Source organism: Panthera tigris, chromosome D1, assembly GCF_018350195.1.
Source record: "Panthera tigris isolate Pti1 chromosome D1, P.tigris_Pti1_mat1.1, whole genome shotgun sequence".
In the NCBI taxonomy this organism is placed as follows: Eukaryota; Metazoa; Chordata; class Mammalia; order Carnivora; family Felidae; genus Panthera; species Panthera tigris.
This window is the reverse complement of record NC_056669.1, coordinates 111,626,643-111,643,639: the sequence shown is the minus strand read 5'-3', so window position 1 is coordinate 111,643,639 and position 16,997 is coordinate 111,626,643. Positions and strand designations below refer to the sequence as shown.

The 16,997-nt window shown below is 59.7% G+C and overlaps 1 protein-coding gene across 1 annotated transcript in view; it reads left to right on the top strand.

Moving 5' to 3' along the window:
• SHANK2 (SH3 and multiple ankyrin repeat domains 2) overlaps positions 1-16,997 on the top strand; it is a 490,643-nt gene that overhangs the window by 298,698 nt on the left and 174,948 nt on the right. Inside the window, exon 15 of the mRNA XM_042957704.1 lies at positions 14,994-15,069. Coding sequence (XP_042813638.1) covers positions 14,994-15,069 — 76 coding nt within the window. The remainder of the gene's footprint in view (positions 1-14,993; positions 15,070-16,997) is intronic.

The following is a 16,997-nucleotide window of genomic DNA, read 5'->3' as shown; positions in this document are numbered from 1 at the left end:
TCACACCCAGGCTGGAGATGATGGCAGAGAATTCGCGGTTCAAGAAGAAAGTTCATTTCGGAGGTATGGTGCCGCCTCCCCAACCTGCTTCGGGCTGGTGCGCGGACTCTTTGTTCTCTGCCAGAATCGCGGGACTGGCGGTCCTGCGGGCGCTCGCTCAGACGGGGCGGCTTGCTGTGTAGGCGATGGCTCTGCACTTGGCGTGTCTTAGGATTAGTGTCTCTGGTCGTTGTGCTTTGCCGCAGAAGCCTATTGTTTCTGTAACGGCCCTCTCCTGCTTCCAGTGTAGACGGGAGGACCAGAGCAGCCGTCCCGTCATTCCGGAGGGCTCAGGCGTCTCTTGCTGAGCCCTCGTGGCTTTTCTGCATTCTCAAGAGCCCCGTGCGGTGGCCAGTGGGGCTTTCGGAGCAACTCGGTCTTCTCTTCCTCCTGAGCAGCCTTGTTAACTCCAAGGGAAGGCACCCACGTTGTGAATCGCTTTGATGCAAACGCATAAATGGGCCAGGGTCCCCGTGCTTTCTGTGACCTGGCAAACTGCACCGGAGGGTCCCCAACCTGGTCAAGGCAGCGTGCCCTCCTAGCCAGCCCAGCCTGCCCTCCTTCAAGGAAGCATGGCTAGTTGGGGCTTTAGTTTGGGTGTCGTGTTTCGTTTTGTCTTTTTTTTTTAACCAAATGCACTGTGTGCTCCTTCGGCATCATGGCCCCGGGGACAAGAGGACACCGTATGTAGTCTCAGATCACGTTGCTTTCTTCAGCTTCTGCAGAAGGCTGTTGCCAACGGCTCCCTGTCGCTCACAGAACTAGAGTGGAGAGGAGACCCCCAGCTTGTGAGGGTCCACCTGGTCAGATACGAACGCCTCTCCTTGATGGAACCCCTCCCGGACAGCACTTCTGTGCGTGCCGAGAGAAACCGAGGCGTGACCCGTCCCCACTCCAGGGACACCCTCCCGACCCTGGTGTCAGTCAGGGACCTGTAACCTCTTTGGGGGGAGGGGGCGGTGCCTGGCCTCTCAGCAGGTGGGCGGGTCGCAGGCAATGAGTCCCCGAGGGGCTGGCCACCACGTGTGAGGTCATTGCCGGGGTAGGTCCCCTTGCGATCCGCTCGCACCATCGGGGTCACCCTCCCCCAACTCACCCTGACCCTTCCAGGGCGAGCCCACTCATTCCCGTGACCTTGGACCGTGCTCTGCCCATTCGGTGGCCTGGCGCCACGCTGTGAAGGCCCCGCCTGCCTTCCCGCACAACTAGGGCGGTTTCCTTGAGCTCCACAGGTCTGTCTTCTCTGTGTCCTAGTTCCTCAGCCTCAGCTGCCAGCGTCCCTAAAAAAGATTTTGAAGAACTAAAAAGAAGCCTCCCGCCCCCAGTCCGTTCCTGGGTTTAAATCCAGGTGTGCTGCTCTAGCTTGTGGTGCCCTTGGCTGGGGTGGCGGCGAGGGGGGGGGGGGGCGGGGCGGCCCTGCCTGCGGGGGAGGGGTGTCCCAACCTGCTCTGGGTGGCACAGCTCCACAAGTGGTGGCTCTGGCCGGGGAGAGAGGCCGGTTCTGTGGGGGTCGGGTCCTGGGTGACCGAGGGGCAGGTGCCGGGTGGGGGCGGTGTCCCCGGGAAGCAGAGGATCGTGCTGAGCGTCCATCCGACATCCTGGCACGACAGAGACACCAGGCTTGTGCTCCCTCTGGGCCGGCCTGTGGCTTCAGTGCCAGGAAAGGCTTTTCGAGATCCCTGCATGTGGTCGAACACCCTCCTCTCCGCCGTGGTCGCTGCAGCCCCGGGGACAGCCACCCCTGGCCAGCGGCGGTGCTTCTGAATGGAGAGGGAGGGAAACGGGGCGTCCTTGGCATGGATGTTCTGACCGAGCTCAGCGACAATGTGCCACGCAGGCACCCGGTCCTTCATTTACTGTAATTTCCACTGAAACAGCCTCTCTGGTTCTGTGTGTGATTGGTATAAATGCTTCCACTTAGCAGCCTGGGCTGATAAAAAAAAAAAAAAAGAAGACATGCTCCTTACTACAGAGTAGAAACCAGCTCACTGACAGCCGATTTGGGAGGGAGGGGATGGGTCGAAAGTGCCAGGAGTTGGGCTCAGCTTCCTGTCCTGTGGTGTCCCAGCCTCGCTTAGCCCGGGGGCTGCAAGAAGGGGGACAGGCAGGCAAGACAGGACCGCAGACCCCCGACCACGAGTGCTGGGCGCCCCGGGTGGGAAGCGTCCACCGAGCCCACGAACCCAGGGGAGCAGGACCAGGAGCAGAGGGTCTAGAGGTGGGTCCCTGCAGTGTGACCTTGGGCGAGCCTCTGCGCCTTCTCAAATGGAGAAGGGCTTCCTTAGCCTGAAAGCCTGTGATCCCAGGGGCTTCCTGCATCCCGAAGGATTCTCGACTGTGGCATCGTAAAAGGCGTTGTCTGCAGGGAACTCTTCATCTCTGAGATCTGTCCTTTCAAAACCGCTCCGGGGAGGGTGTGGTCAGATGCGGCGCCCCGACCTTGAATCCTGGAGCCAGGGTTTGGGCCAGCTCCACTGCCGGCTCTCGAGCCGGGCGACTTTGGAAAGTGTCCGGTCGCACCCGACTTTCTCCTGGGCGGAATGGACTTGCTTTGTGGTGCTACTCTGTGGTCGTGGCAGAGGCGCTAAGGGGGCGCCGAAGACCAGTTCTGTCGCTCGCGAGCTGTGCGCCCGGGACACCCTTCCGCGCCCGTTGCCTCCTTTGTGTCCCGCCTCTTGGGGCTGTTGGTGACCAAAACGGGAGACGCGGCTTTGCCCCTGGGACGGTGCCGGGTGGGCTCCCAGAGACTGAGCGCAGAGCCCGTCACCTAATGCGCAGGCCCGCTCCATCTTGCCCTGCGTCTCCGCCATCCCAAGGTGGCAGCGTGGCTGTGACACTCCTCAGTCCAGATGGGAAAAGGGGACGTGCCCTGGGGAGGTCTGGTTTGCGAGGGGAAGGCCCGCCCGGGGAGGAGGCCGGGAATGTGGTGTTCCGGGCCTCCCAGGCTCCGCGGAGGTGCTGTTGAGGGAGCCTGCTCTGTGTGTCCATCGGAGGGAGGGAGGCGCTGGGCGCAAGGCAGAGCGAGTGCTTCACGGCCGGCCGGGCGTGCAGGGTGGGCCAGGGAGGACCACCATCTCCTCGGTCTCGCTGTCACTTCGTTACCCGTGCAGGGGGGACGACATTACTTGTCACCCTGGCCGGCCGGGGCACCAAAAGGAGTTTAAGCATTTTGTACCTGGAACAGCGTATGGCACACGGGAAGGGCCAAGTAAATGTCCCCTACGACGGGGATGGCAGATGATGGCTGTCGACAGGGGGAGACAGTGATGGCCCTGGAGATGCGTCCCGCACCCGGGGCCGTCTCCCTCCTTGCCCTGCCTTGGCGGGGGGGGGGGGGGGGGGGGGTCCTGCGTTCCAACTGTTAGCTCAGCCTCCCGGCTGAGCCACAGCCCTCACGCCCCGGCGGCCTTGGCCACCTGCCACGGGACCTCAGCAGCCCCGTGGCTGAGCGGACGAGGCCGGTGTCAGAGGGCCTCGGCGGGCAGGTGGGTGCACAGACCCCACGGTCGTAAGGGGCTTTGTGAGGCCAGAAAACTGCTTCGCGAAGTCACGATCGCAGAAGCAGCTTTCGCTCGGCAACACGGCCACCGCCTGATTCCTAAGGTGCTTCGTGTGAGCTTACGGTGTGACCCACGGTCCCCCGGGACACAGCTGTCGATCGGGGAAGGAAAACCAGCCCCCATGCCGCACCTCTTCCTTTGCCTCCGGCTTTCGGAGTTTGTAGATTTGGCTTTTGCACGGTGCCTGAGCGTTCGGGACCCGCTGACGTGTGCCCTGGAGGGTTGGTGGTGGCGGGGGCACTCCCCGTGCCCTCGCGCACCCGGGCCAACTTTAGGGGAATTCAAAGCGCATGGTTATTCTGGAAAACCTAGCGTGGCCCCTTGCCCCTGGGGGCTTACCCAGCTGTGTGGGCGCCAGGCTGGTGTTCCCAGACCCGGGCAGGAGGGGAGAACCCAGCAGATGCCACACATGTGCACACGTGGGGGATGGACGGAGCAGGGCTCGGAGAGCTGGGAATAAATAGAACCCAGCGACTCAGTTGCTTGTGGGCCATAACCCACCACGTAAGTGGCTTCAACCACTGGAAACCACATGCTGGATGGGGGGTGGGGGGGGAGAGCGTGGCCCCAGGGCTCGTGGCCCTGCAGGCCCCCAGGGGAAGAGCTGCCAAGCACAGAGCAAAGCGCTTCACGTCTGAGAGGAGGGCCGTCTCCCCAGACTGCACAGAGGAGAGGGTGGGGCGTCGGAGGGGCTGAGGCTCACCCCGCTCCCGCCGTCCCTCGGGCAGAGCCGGACCTTGAACGCACCTCGTCTTGTCCCTGCAAACGGGGCACTGCATTCTCATAGGTGACGAAGGGGAAGTAAGGTGGCCGACAGAGTGACGGTTGCCAGTTGCTGACTTGAAGGGAGGGAGATTATCTGGGATTATCCAGGAGGGCTCAGTAATCCCAGCAGTCTTTAAGGGGAAGAGGGAGGCACAGAATTCAAATGAGCCTAATGGCATCTGAGGACTGGGCCCAGTGCTGCTGGCTTTGCAGATGGGGGAAGAGGCCCCGAGCCCAGGAGCTCGGGCGTCTCCGGGAGCTGGGAGAGGCAAAGGAACCGACTCCCCCCTGGAGCCCCCAGCGGGGAACACAGGCCTGCCCACGCTTTGTCCTCGCCCGGTCAGATCCGAGCGGGATTTCCGTCCAATAGGCTCTATGAGAAAACCTGTCTGTCGAGACAGGCCACCAGATTCGTGGCACACACCCTTCCACGTCAGGCTGGCGTGGCCTGGTCCGTGGCATGGTCCGTTTTAAGAAAGCAAGTGACCTTCCTTTCTCCTCCCTCCCCTGCCAGGCCAACACCTGGGGCCCACGAGGCGCCCCAAGAACGTTCTGCAGCCGATTTAGTGAATAAAACGGTCAACCATGCTGGCCGCTGCTCTGGGTGTGATAAGGGTCCCCCGCCCCCACCGCCGTGACTTTCTAGCGGTGCCACCCGGCCTCCACACCTGGCGTGGGATTGCCCTGTCGGCAGAGCCCGAGGGCTGGGGGTGGAGCCGGGCCTGGGGACACACCGTGCAGCCCCCGCCCCCCGCCCTCTGCCCCAGCCCGCCCCCCACGCCCCGGCTTGTCCCCGCTTTTGCCGGCTGGCGTCTGGCCGGGCTGAGCCGTAACCCCGATGGCCGGCCCTGCCGACCCAGCCCCGCAAACCGGAGTCCGGCCCAGCCGCCTTCGTGCCCGCTTCCGGCTTCTCCCCGCACTCCTGTCTGCCCGCTTCTCTCTGCTGTGCACGGAGCCCGTCGGCATCTTTGGTTTTAAAAAAGAAAAGTTATTTCTGTCTTCATCCCCATCGGTAATCTCTTTCCTCCTTGTGGTTCCGATTCTGCATTTGGCTCGCCAGCCCGGGGTGTAGCCCGAGTGGTGTCTGATTTAAAACCCGCTGGAGATCACAGGAGCCTGTGGGAGGGAGGTGTGTGGATGCACAGCGCCGGGGGCTCGCCGTGGGACGGCCCAGCCACCTTGAACCACCACCAGGCGGCCCGAGCCCGGCGCAGAGGCAGGAGGCCATGGGGGCCGCACCTGACTCAGGGCGGGCACAGCGGAGGCGCTCCAACCGGAACTGCGACGACGGGTGGGTTGGGGGCTCCCCCACCGCTCCGGTGTCCCACCGCGCCTCTTTGGGTGAGGATCCAAGCGTGGGACCCGGGAGCCAAGACAAGACCTGAATTCCAGGGGAGGGAGGGACGCGGGGAGCCTCACGACCTCACCGAAATGCCCTCCTTTTCGTCTGTCTGTCTGTCTCTCTCCTTTTGGTGGGACGGAAGCTAAATCTTGAGGGAAACGGGAAACAGAAGTCTGAGGGAACACAACCCCAGCTCTGTCCACTCTGGGCTGTACAGTAGGTGCCCACGGGCTCAGCGGCTGCCAACACCACCTGGCGAGGGGTTCACGGTGCCGGGGGTCAGCGGCGCAGGCGGGCTCGCCGGCTTCCGTGCTGGGTCTCGGGGGCCCCTTTCGGGCTGGAGCTGGAGCTCTGGGGGGGGATGCCTCCCCCGCACGTGGGGTCGGCAGCAGGATTCTGTCCCCAGGAGCTGCAGGATGGGGGACCCGTCTCCTTGCTGACCTCCCTCCGGGGTCACTCTCAGTTCCAGCGGGTCCCCCACGGTCCTGCTTATGTGGCCCCTCCATCCTCAGACACCTCCGGTTCTCTCCCGTCCTTAGATTAGCCCCCGATCATGTCCCTTTGCCAGAGAACCTGACGTTTCCAGGGGAGTAAGGCCAGGGGTGAAGGTTTCCCGGCAGAATTCAATTCTTCACGATCACCTCTGGACTGACCTGTCCAGAGTTCATCGAATCGAAGTCTTTCTCCTTTTAAAACCTACCCCAGCGGTCAGCAAAGCAACTGTAAGTCAAGATTCCTTCTGTCCCTAGAGAGAAGGGTGCAGGCGACCTTGCTTTTGCCTCCTTTCCAAGACACGCGCGTGGACTTACGACCCTTTCACGGCCTCTGAGCTTGTGGCCATCGACAAAGTCAGTCTGAGGCACCGCGCCTGGGGAAGGGGACAGGAAGCTCGGGATGTTACCTGACGTGACCCCGCCGTCGTGATGCGCGAGCCGAGGCGGCACGACCCGGAAGTGTTTCTGATCCTTGCAGGTCTCTCCAGCCCACGGCCAGGCCCAGGGGAGACGGGAGCCCTTGTGTGTCCAGCGTCCTTCGCCTGGTCATTTTAACTGCTCTCTGATGGAGGGATGTCGGCGTGTGGCTCGGACGAGGTTGCCACTGCGGGGAACGCTGCCCCTGCGGTATTTGGACCCAGGTAGAGGGTTGATTGTCACAGCAAATACCAGCACTTGGGAATTAGAGGCGAGGATGCCCAAGGTTCTGCGGCGTCCAGGACTGCCCCGGAAAGCGTCGTGGTGGACGGGCCAGGGCACCGTCACTGTCCACTTGGGTGACGACGGTTTCTAGGCAGAGTGACAGAAGAGCTGAAAGACACCGTGCTTTTGGTTGCAAGAATCCTAAAACCCGCGTGATCTGGGTTACGTGGAGAAGCATGGTCCATCATAAGGATGCGGGGCCCTTCCTGGGCCCCGAGGGCAGAGTGTGTGGCCCAGCCGCCCTCCCCTGGTTCTGGGAGCAGGTTCTAGAGTCGGCCCGGGCCTTGCCGGGAGCCAGGACAGCTCAGCCGGCTCTCTGCAGAGCCACACGCGCTCCTCCACTGCCCCGGGCTCTGGCCGTAGCGCCCGTCTGTTTCCCGTGGTGACGGCCTTGGTGCCCCAGTCGGGAAGGATACGCTCGCTTCAGACAGGAAGTTGAGACCGTCCACGTCATTTCCATGTTCCCAGGAGAGGGTCTGTAAGCAGAGTCCCGGACAGGCTGCGCGGGGTCCGTTCACAAGTGCACGTGCCCCCGCAGCGTTGTCACACCCTGCTCCTGGCCCCTTTCACAGATGAGAGAACCGAGGCCCGGAGAAGCAATTTCCAACCTGGGCCGCGCAGCCAGCAAGGGACTGGGCTCACACTTGCCGTGTTAAATGCAGGCGCAGTGACCTTCCTTGCGTGTCTGTTCCATGCGGGCACCCGTGAGCAAGGGCGCCGCCCCCGGGGACCCTGGCTCAGGAGAAGGGGCCGCACCCAGGCTCCTTGCCCTCTCCCGTGAGGGCACCTCCTGACCCGAGAGCCCTCCTCCCCCCTCACCGTCCTTGGAACTACCTGTTGGCCTTTCGGAGTCTTTGAAAATCGTTTTGAGAAGATTGCTTCCCTCAGTTCCTTTTCCAGAACCAGTCACCCTGGAGGACCAGAGGCCATTCTCGTCTCCCCACACGGCCCCTCCTAGCTCACTCGCCGAGCTACATGGCATAGTCTACCCAGCAGCAATGCGTAAAGGGCTATTTTAAATGCCGACAATCTGAAGCTTGTCGTGCAATCTGTCACTCCTTTTCACAAGTCGCGAGAGGTATATGGAATGGGATTTCTAGCCTTTTTTTCTTCCCGTGTAGATTTTTCTAGGCCACACTCACAAAGAAGCCTCCAGGGTGCGTCCGCCTAAACACTGCCCGCGTGGGGTGCCGGGGTGCACGGCCGTCTCCTGGGAAGGGGTTAGCCCCCAGCCGCGTCGGCGGCAGAGAGGAGGTGTCGTGTTGCGAAGCCAGAGACTCTGGGGTCATTTTGTCCAGCGGTCGGCTTGGTGGTCGAGAAGCTGAGGCCTGGAGAGGCAGCGTGAGGAGGGTGCACGTTGTCCCCATCAAGGTCGGGACTGGAGCTCGGGCCTCTCAGTTTGCAGGGCTGGCTGCTTGCACCCCAGCCGTCCCCGGGAGGAGCCACGTCCAGCCCTCTGTGCTCCAGCCTCGACCTGTCACGGTCCCACCCCGCGAGACGCAACTGCCCACGTTGAACAGGAGCAAAGGGCCCAAGGGCGTGTGGTTTTGTGCACAGCGGCCGAGCACTTTCTGTGTGCCAGGCTGCGTTCCAGGAGCCGGCGCTCCGGCCGCGCACTGGAATTTGAGTTGGGGAGAGCATGTCCCAGGGAGTCCAACAAGTGCAGAGGTCCTGAGGTACGGACGAGCTCGACATTTCCAAGGAAGGAAGGGGAGCCTAAGGTGACAGGAGTGGGGCGATTGAGGAGGGAGAACAGTAGGAGTCAAGGCCACGGTGGCAGGCCAGTGTCATCAAAGATGCTCGATGGGATTCTAATTCCATGGGAAGTTGTCGGAAAACAGTAAGCAGCACTGACATCACCTAATGTTTACGTTTTTTTAAAGCTCACTCTGCTCTACGGAGAGTTAGACCGAGGAGGGTAGGGACAAGTGTGGAAGCAGGGAGACCGGTGGCTACTGCAACAGTCCAGGCAAGAGCTAATGGTCGCTCAGATGTGCGCGGAGGGATTGCTGGCCCCTGAGCTGCAGGAGACCTACAGACCTTGCTGCATACAGCCCTGGGCCCGGTGCAGGCCAAGGAGGGGGCCTGCGTGCAGACTACTTGGTTCTTGGCTTCAAGAAGCTTCTACGGGGTTAGGGAAACAGACAGGTTCCCTCTGGGTTGGTTAGTTTATGTCCTTTCTTTTTTTATTTTTTTTAATGTTTTATTTATTTTTGGGGGGGGGGGGAGGGGCACAGAGAGAGGGAGACACAGAATCTGAAACAGGCTCCAGGCTCTGAGCTGTCAGCACAGAGCCCAACGCGGGGCTCGAACTCACAAGCTGTGAGATCGTGACCTGAGCCGAAGTCGGACGCTCAACCGACTGAGCCCCCCAGCTGCCCCAGCTTATCTCCTTTCTTTATCATCAGCAGAGAGGCGTCTTCCTCTGAGACACATAAAGAAGGCATGTGCTGCTGTCCCTTGCTCTGTCCACGTAACTAGGATACGTTCCTATAGTCTGTTGGGCAGTTTTCCTTTTCTAGAGGGTATGAGCATCTTCCCAGACAAGGGGCCGAGCTCTGCTCTCGCGTTGATTGCATCTAGACTTTTTTTCTGCACTCACCGGGACTCCCGGTTGCTGTGACGAAAGCCTGCTCTGCCAGGCCTGAGCGAAACATGGAATGTGCCGCCTCTCGTGAGAGAAGGCCATGCACGGTCTGCATCAGTCAGCTCAGGCTACGTAAAGCTGCAGTAACAAACGTGCCCCTAAACTTAATGACCTAAAACCACAAAGTTGTCTGTCTCGTATCCCAGGGGGCTCACTCGGGGACCCAGGCTGATGGGGATCACCGTCTCAAGTGTACTGGGCACCATGCCCCAGGGATAAACTCAATACTGGGGGCAAGGGGCAGTCTCGCACTGGGGACTAAATGCTCCATCCGTCCAGGAAGTGGCATAAGTCGCTTCTCGAAACTCATCAGGCAAAACTAATTTCAAGCATCATCTGGCCAAGCCAAGGTCACCTTCCTCAACATGCAGCCCTTGGAACATCTCAGAAAACGCCAGTGGGTCATGTGTGGGCCACGGGTCCCTCAGTACTAACGATGGGGTCCAGGACAGTCCAGCGTGATGCCTGGACCGGCCTGAGACACAGCCGTGCTCGTGGTGACTGGGGCGGCATGCCTCTCGAGAGGTGGCTCCCCCGGGACCCCCGCATGGTGAAGGGAGCAATCCTTTCCCCAGGGAAGGGAAATGTAGGCACACGAACTCGCTGTGGGCACCACACCTCGGGTGGCGGGTCTCCTGGCTGTCGGGGGGGCGGCCTTGCAAACCATGAAGTTCATGGCCCCATCCCTCCTTCCAAACTTTGCAGCTGTGAACAATGGTTAGCCGCACTGTCTTCAGCCACAAAGGAAACGTATTCGGTGTGTGTCACTGAACAGCCAGGCGCAGCTGTGGGTTGTGCACAGGGCTTCTGACCGTGTCACCAGGGCAGTCGGTCGGTCCCCCTATCCCGCCAGCTTCTCTACAGTCCTGGGTGTGACTCGTTCTCAGGCAGCGTGTTCCCCACGGTGGCCTCAAAAGTGGAAATCGCAGCAGCAGGAGGAAGGCTGCATTGTCCCAGCCAGGGTCACGTGCCCCTCCTCTGAGCCAGGCACCTGCTGTGTTTAAAGGAACAGACTGCCAGGCTCCCGTGCGCGACCCTGGAATCCAGGGCCGAGCAGCGGGGGTGGGGAGGGACTGGGCAGCCGCACCTGACCACGTGGCCGGGCTGGGAAGGGGCTCACCCCAAAGAACAAGGGAGGCACAGCCCAGGAGAAGGGGAGTGGCTTCTGCACGTGGACTGTGAAGGGGGTGGCTGGCTGGTCATTTTAGAGTTTATGTATTTATTTTGAGAGAAAGAGAGACAGAGTATGAGTGGGGGAGGGGAGAGAGGGGGAGAGTGAGCGAGAGCATCCCAAGCAGCCTCTGTGCTCTCAGCCCAGAGCCCGATGCGGGGCTCGATCTCACGTCCCGTGAGATCATGACCTGAGCTGAAATCAGGAGTCCGACGCTTAACGGCCTGAGCCACCCAGGTGCTCCTGGCCAGTCATTTTAATGCAAGTGGAAGACAGAGGGTGATCGTGCAGGGTGTAGGGCAGAGGCAGATATAGGGGCCCGGAGGGTTCTTATGGGCCTCCCTGGAGGACCCGTGGCCTTCCGGCCGCACCTGGAAGCCTGGGGTGGGCTCTGCTGGGTGTGTAAGTGAGCAGGCCGGCCGACCTGCAGCCTTCGAACACATGTGACCGTGTCCACATCAGAGTGACGGACAGCCGATGATCCAGCTGAGGCCCAGAAGCCTCTCTGAAGGGCTCTGGGTCTGTGTTCAACCCACAGGGCTGCTGGCCGGGCCTCCGACCTCCTCCTGCTCCTCCCCTTCTGCGTCTTGTTTGCGACCCACGTGCATCTTGGGAAGGGGCCGGCCCGGGCGGCCAGCAGCCCCCGCCTCCCCGCACAGTGACGGCAGATCCCAGGTTACCAGCAAAGGCCGACCCTGGTGGTGACACGAGGGGCACACCTTAACAGTGGGGAAGGGGCCTGAGAGCGATCCAGCCCACCTTCTCTCTTTCCCGGGTCAGACGCTGAGGCCAGGCAAGGGCAGGTCCACAGGATTCAGCGTCTAAGTGAGGGTAGTGATGGTCGCAATGTTGTGTCCCTCGGTGCCTCTCCCCTGATCTTTGGGGCCGTATCCCAGAGCAGAAGTGCAATCGTGTCCAGGAGCCAGAGCACAGAAGAGACCTGTGCAGTGGGAGTTTTTCACAAAGCATTCAGAGATAGTATCCTTTCAAATTAAAAAAGGGGGGGGGGGTGGTGCCTGGGTAGCTCAGTCGGCTAAGCGTCCAACTCTTGATTTCAGCTCATGTCATGATCTCATGGCTCATGGGATCAAGCCCCGTGTCAGGCTCTGTGCTGACGGCACGGAGCCTGCTTGGGATTCTGTCTGCCCCTCCCCCGCTCACGCTCTTCTCTTTCTCAAAAGAAGGAAAGAAAGAAATAGTATCCTTTCTAAAGGTCTCCTTTCTCTAATAAAATAATGGAGGTAGAGGAAAGGAGCCCATTGTTTTGAACGTCCTTCCTGAGCCAAAATAAAAACATGGTAAATCTTATGTCAGTCTATGTTCTTCCCTCTTGTGTAAAATTTTCTTGATCCATGAAATCCCCAAATCTGGGAACCACTGGCTCACTGACCTAGCCTAGAAATGGTTCCCTTTCTGAAACGTTTCTTCCGGTAAACACATACGCACGTGCACACACATACACACACATTCACTGACGCCCCCTCTGCTGCTGGAACCCTAAACCTCTGACTTTAGCCAGGGGCCCCCACCGATCACATCTCAGTGCCCAACACCTCCCTAGGCAACCAGCACAGAGCTGCCTACGTGGGGCTTAAGCAACAGAGGCAATTACGAGTAATAACAGCTCACAGACAGTCCCCACGGTGGCTCGGTGGCTTTGTAAGCTACTCTGCTAAACACGATGAGGTTCAATTCCTACGTATCCCTCCGGGGCCTGGCGCAGATGGGGCCCCCACACAGATGTCACAGGGCTGAGTCGGCCGGATGCATCGTCTGGCCTGCGTGCTCCCTGCGCACCGTCATCCGACTGCCGGTGCCCTTAGCCCAGCTCACGGAAGGTCCTCGTCCTCAGGCTGCGTCTTCAACCCGGCCCCAGGATCCTGAGCCCCGGATCGCAGAGCTAAGGCCCCACCCCTGTGAGTCTCCTAGTCCCTGCATGTGGGGCGCAGGACCCGTCTCCCCCCGTGGGCTTGATAAATGACTCACATTGCACATGTGCAAGCTACAGACGCCGGGGAGGAGGGGAGGAGGGTCCAAAACATCTGGGCACAGTTTGTCCAGGTGCGAAACACGGAAGAGGTACGTGCAGCTTGGCTGGACCGGCGCCCGGCGTGGCGAGGGCCCCATGTACTGAAGCCATTCTGAGGCTGTGTGGTGTGTTTTCTTTGCTGGTCGCACAATAGGTCGTGTAGGTCAGGTGGACACGTACTGGCCCTGGGTATCTACCAGGAATTAGGCATGGGGGCGGGGCATGTGGTGTAACACAGAGAAAAAGGCCGTCACCACCCTGGAGCACTGTAGAGGGCATGGGGACTCGGACCCCTTCCAGGGGTCACTTAGTGTGGCTCGGTGGTCTGGAGCCCCTGGGGACTCATCCTGACCCTGCCATTTAGTGGGTGTGTGACTTTGCCTTGGCGGCCTTGCCATCTCCATGCATAAAATGGGCTCGGTCCCACCTCCCTCATCTGGCTGCTGCGACCAGTGAGGGGCTGAGCGCAGATGACCAGACGGGGGCACAGGGGAAGGACCCCATAAACATTAGTGTTGATGGAGCAGGGGCACGTGGAACAGACACAGAGGGAGGGAGGACCCCAAGGTCCTAGCAGGATTTGAAAGGTGACTGGACGTGGTCGAGGCCGCAGAGCAGCACGTACCTCGCACGGGGGCTCGGGAGGTCCCGGGGGTGAATTTGGGAATGGCGCTTAGAGCCGGACCCGGTGTGCAGGAAGCACTCGATTAGTGTCCACGACAACAGTGGTGATGATGATGTTGTTGCTTGTCAGAGAATCGTACCTTTGGTGTTCTTGGAGCCTCAGGGGTGGTGACGGGAAAGGGGTGAAGAGGCAGGTGGGAACCAAGTCCCAGAGACCCGGGCTGCCTATCAGCTAAGGCAGTGTTAGCTGCTGTAACAAACAAGTCCCTCGAGGGCAGCGTGGTGCGACAGAAGTCTAATTGTTGCTCACTTCAACAGTTCAGTGTGCAGAGACCCGGGCATCTTGCAGAACGCTAGAGGATTCCACCATCCTGTAGTGCCCCGGGGAGCGTCCTAGCTCTGAGCTGGGCGAGGTAGCAAGAGAGGGTGGGGAAGCACACGGGGTCGTAAAAGAGAAGCTTAGAAGAGAACCCCCCCCCCATCTTCACGATGGAATGTTCCATTGCATTGCTCACATTCCATTGGTGGGAAGTGGTCATGTGGCATGGGTGCAAGGGGAGCTGGGAAATGTAGTCCTGGGCTGGCCATTTGCTCCCCCCTCTCCCTCAGAGACATCTCCGTACTGTGCAGAAAGCGAGCATGCATTTTTGCTGAACTAGCTGCCTCCAGGCATAAAAGGGGCTCGAGCAAAACTATGCCGACCTTCCTCGGTACCCTTACGTGCATTCACTTTTGAACTGAACGCGTGTGGGGGTGTGAATAAAAGCTTGTTCGCCTTGGAACGTGGATTGACCACAGAGAGGGTTGCAGAAGTTATAATGAGATTTTGAGCCATTTTCCTGAAGCCAATCGCATAATTTCTCTGTATTTTTTTTTTCCTAGGGTTTAGGAAGGAGATTGTCCCGGAGATTTTATTCGTGGGGAAAATATCTGAACAGTAAATCTTTGATCCCCCTAATTTCTTGTATTTGTGTTTTTGTGGGTTTCCTCCCTCTGGCCCCCCGCTAGCTGTTAAAATCTATTTACATTCTTCAAACTGTGTCCGGTGAAGTTTACGTCTAAATCTGCTGAGTAAGAGAAGCAGGCAGAGGACTGAAATTAGGAACGTGAATCATGTTTGGGGTTTTGTTTGTTTGTTTGTTTGTTTGTGTTTTAGGAAAGAACGTCTACAGCCAGAAAAGTAACAACAAGCCTTCTTTTTCCCCAAAGGCGGGTCATGTTTGCATTAGCCGGAAGGCCCAGCAGCATCACCTGGGGATACCTACCGTTCTGGCGGGTTCTATGAGCCACTGCTATTCTGGCTTGAACTACATGACTGTCTTCTTTGCAGAGCACTGCCTCCCGCCCCCTTCCCGAGCCCAGGACCCGGGGCTGTGCCTTCTTTCTGGAATGAGGCTCCTGACTCTTCAAAAGTTGTCCTTGGGGTTCATATGTGTTCCTCGCAGTTTGCAAAGTTAGGCCCCAGAGCGAGGCCTTCTCTTCCTCCAAGATCTTTCCCCAGGAGAGCGGGTCTCGCGCTTCGTAGGTCAGATAAGTGAGAGGCCCGTCCGGCCTCACTTGGTTTCCGCATTCAGGGGCCGTGACTTTTCTAAACAGTGTTTCTCTTCCCTCTCTGTGCAGAAACTCGAGCAGACCGCAGCAAGAAACTCTTCAGGCACTACACAGTCGGTTCATATGACAGCTTCGATGCTTCCAGGTAAGACGTGGCTCTTTCTCCGCCAGGCCCCTCTGCTCACAGATGCTCACGTGGGCCGCAAAAAAGCTCTGGACCATCTTGCATGGAGCACTCAGGCGCCCTTGGCTTTTCCCCTCCGTGTGTCCATTGGGACCACCCCCCCCAACCCGCCACGGACTGGGATTACGGAAGCCACCGTCTTCCGGAGAACCTGCCCAAGATGCGGTCTCCGTGCTGCCTGAGGTTTGGGGTCGGGCTGGAGTGCACCGTGGGGTGGCTCAAGGGAGAGGGCTGTCTGTCCAGGAGGAGGACGACCAGGCATGGTGTGGGGGGGAGCAGCATGGATGTCAGTGATGATAGTGGCTGGCCACAGAGCCACGGGGCAGCGCCCGGGTAGCACCCCATCCCGGGAATATTTAGGGTGCCGTAGCTCTGGGCTTCTACGTCGTCTGCGTTTTCCCTCTGCCTCCTGCCTCTGAGTTGAAGCTTTTGTACAAGGAAGGCTCACCCCCCCCCCCCGAAAGGCGTGGCACCAAGCAGGCAGGGCCTTTGAGCATAAGGTACATTCATTCTGTTGTGTAGTCATGCCCACCCTCCGTCTCCGGAACTTTCCATCTTCCCAAACTGAAACACTGTCCCCATGAAACCCCGAAAGCCCCCAGGCCCTCCCCCAGCCCCTGGTGCCCGCCATCCACTCTCTGTCTGAATCTGGTGACTCTAGGGGCCGCCCAGAAGGGGAATTATACGGTATTTGTCTTCTTTGGCGACTGGCACGTTTCACTCAGCCTGGTGTCCTCAAGGTCCGTCCGTGCTGTAGCAGGTGTCAGTGTCCCTCCTCTGCAAGGCTGAAGGAGGTCCCTCTGCAGGCATAAGCCACGTTTCGTTTGTCATTCCTCTGTGGACACACACCCGTGTTGCTGTTGTGAACGGTGCTGCTGTGGACATGCTTGTTCAGGTATCTGAACACCTGTTTCCGGTCCTTTGGGGTGTACGTCTGGCAGTGGAATCGCTCGTTGGACCTGGTTTTAGTGCCGTCCTGTCCCGACCACCTTTCTGTCGTACACAAGACGGTTTAGGACGGGAATCCCACGCCGGGCAGAGGAGCCGAGCCGCCCCTCCCAAGCGGGTCTTGCTGACAATTGCCCACTTTTTGAAAGTTCAAGCTGCGGTCTGTGGCCCAGTACTGCCGAGAGAGAGAAAGCTCAGAGGCTGGTGGCTTCTGGGGAGACACGCCTGACCCCGGCTTCTCTCGACCAGTCTCCGTGGGGCTCAAATGAGTTGCTTCTGCGGCCACAGGCGGCTGCTGGAGAAAGTGGACCCTGGACACGTGGTCACGGCCGGTGTGGCTGTCCTGCTTTGCTTCCTTTCTAAGAGAGAGGGTGCCTGAGGCTCAGACAGTGGCCGGAGTGTCGCCATGGTTACGTGGAGGGCCATCCGGCCTGGGAGTGGGGCTTCTGGGAGAAAGGAGCCTTTGACCACCGCGGCTCACCCACAGAGGGGCTGTCCAGGGACCTGAGCTGACCGAGCCAGGGAAAGAGAAGACCACGGGGCCAGGCAGGCTGGCTGGGTCACGTGTCACATGGCTGACAGCAGGCCTGGAACACACCAGGGGGGACACACACACACACACACACACACACACACACACACGGCAGCTTGGCCGGCAGAAGGCGTGCGGAACCGTTGTAGCTGTTCACAGAGAGAACAGAGCTGTCAGGAGGTGATGAGCTCCCTGCCACTGGAGGAAGCCAAGCCGGGTAGGCATTCTCTTGCCAGAATGTCCCAGGTGGTAGGACCAGGTGACATGTGAGATCCTTGTCAGCTCTGCCTCCCCGTGTCTCGACGCCCAGAGGAAGCCTTTTGTTTTGCGTGTTACTGACCACTGGCTCGGGGCCAGGGCCTGGGACCACAGAGAAGAGGGACATCCAGCCACGCCCCTCAGGGTCAAC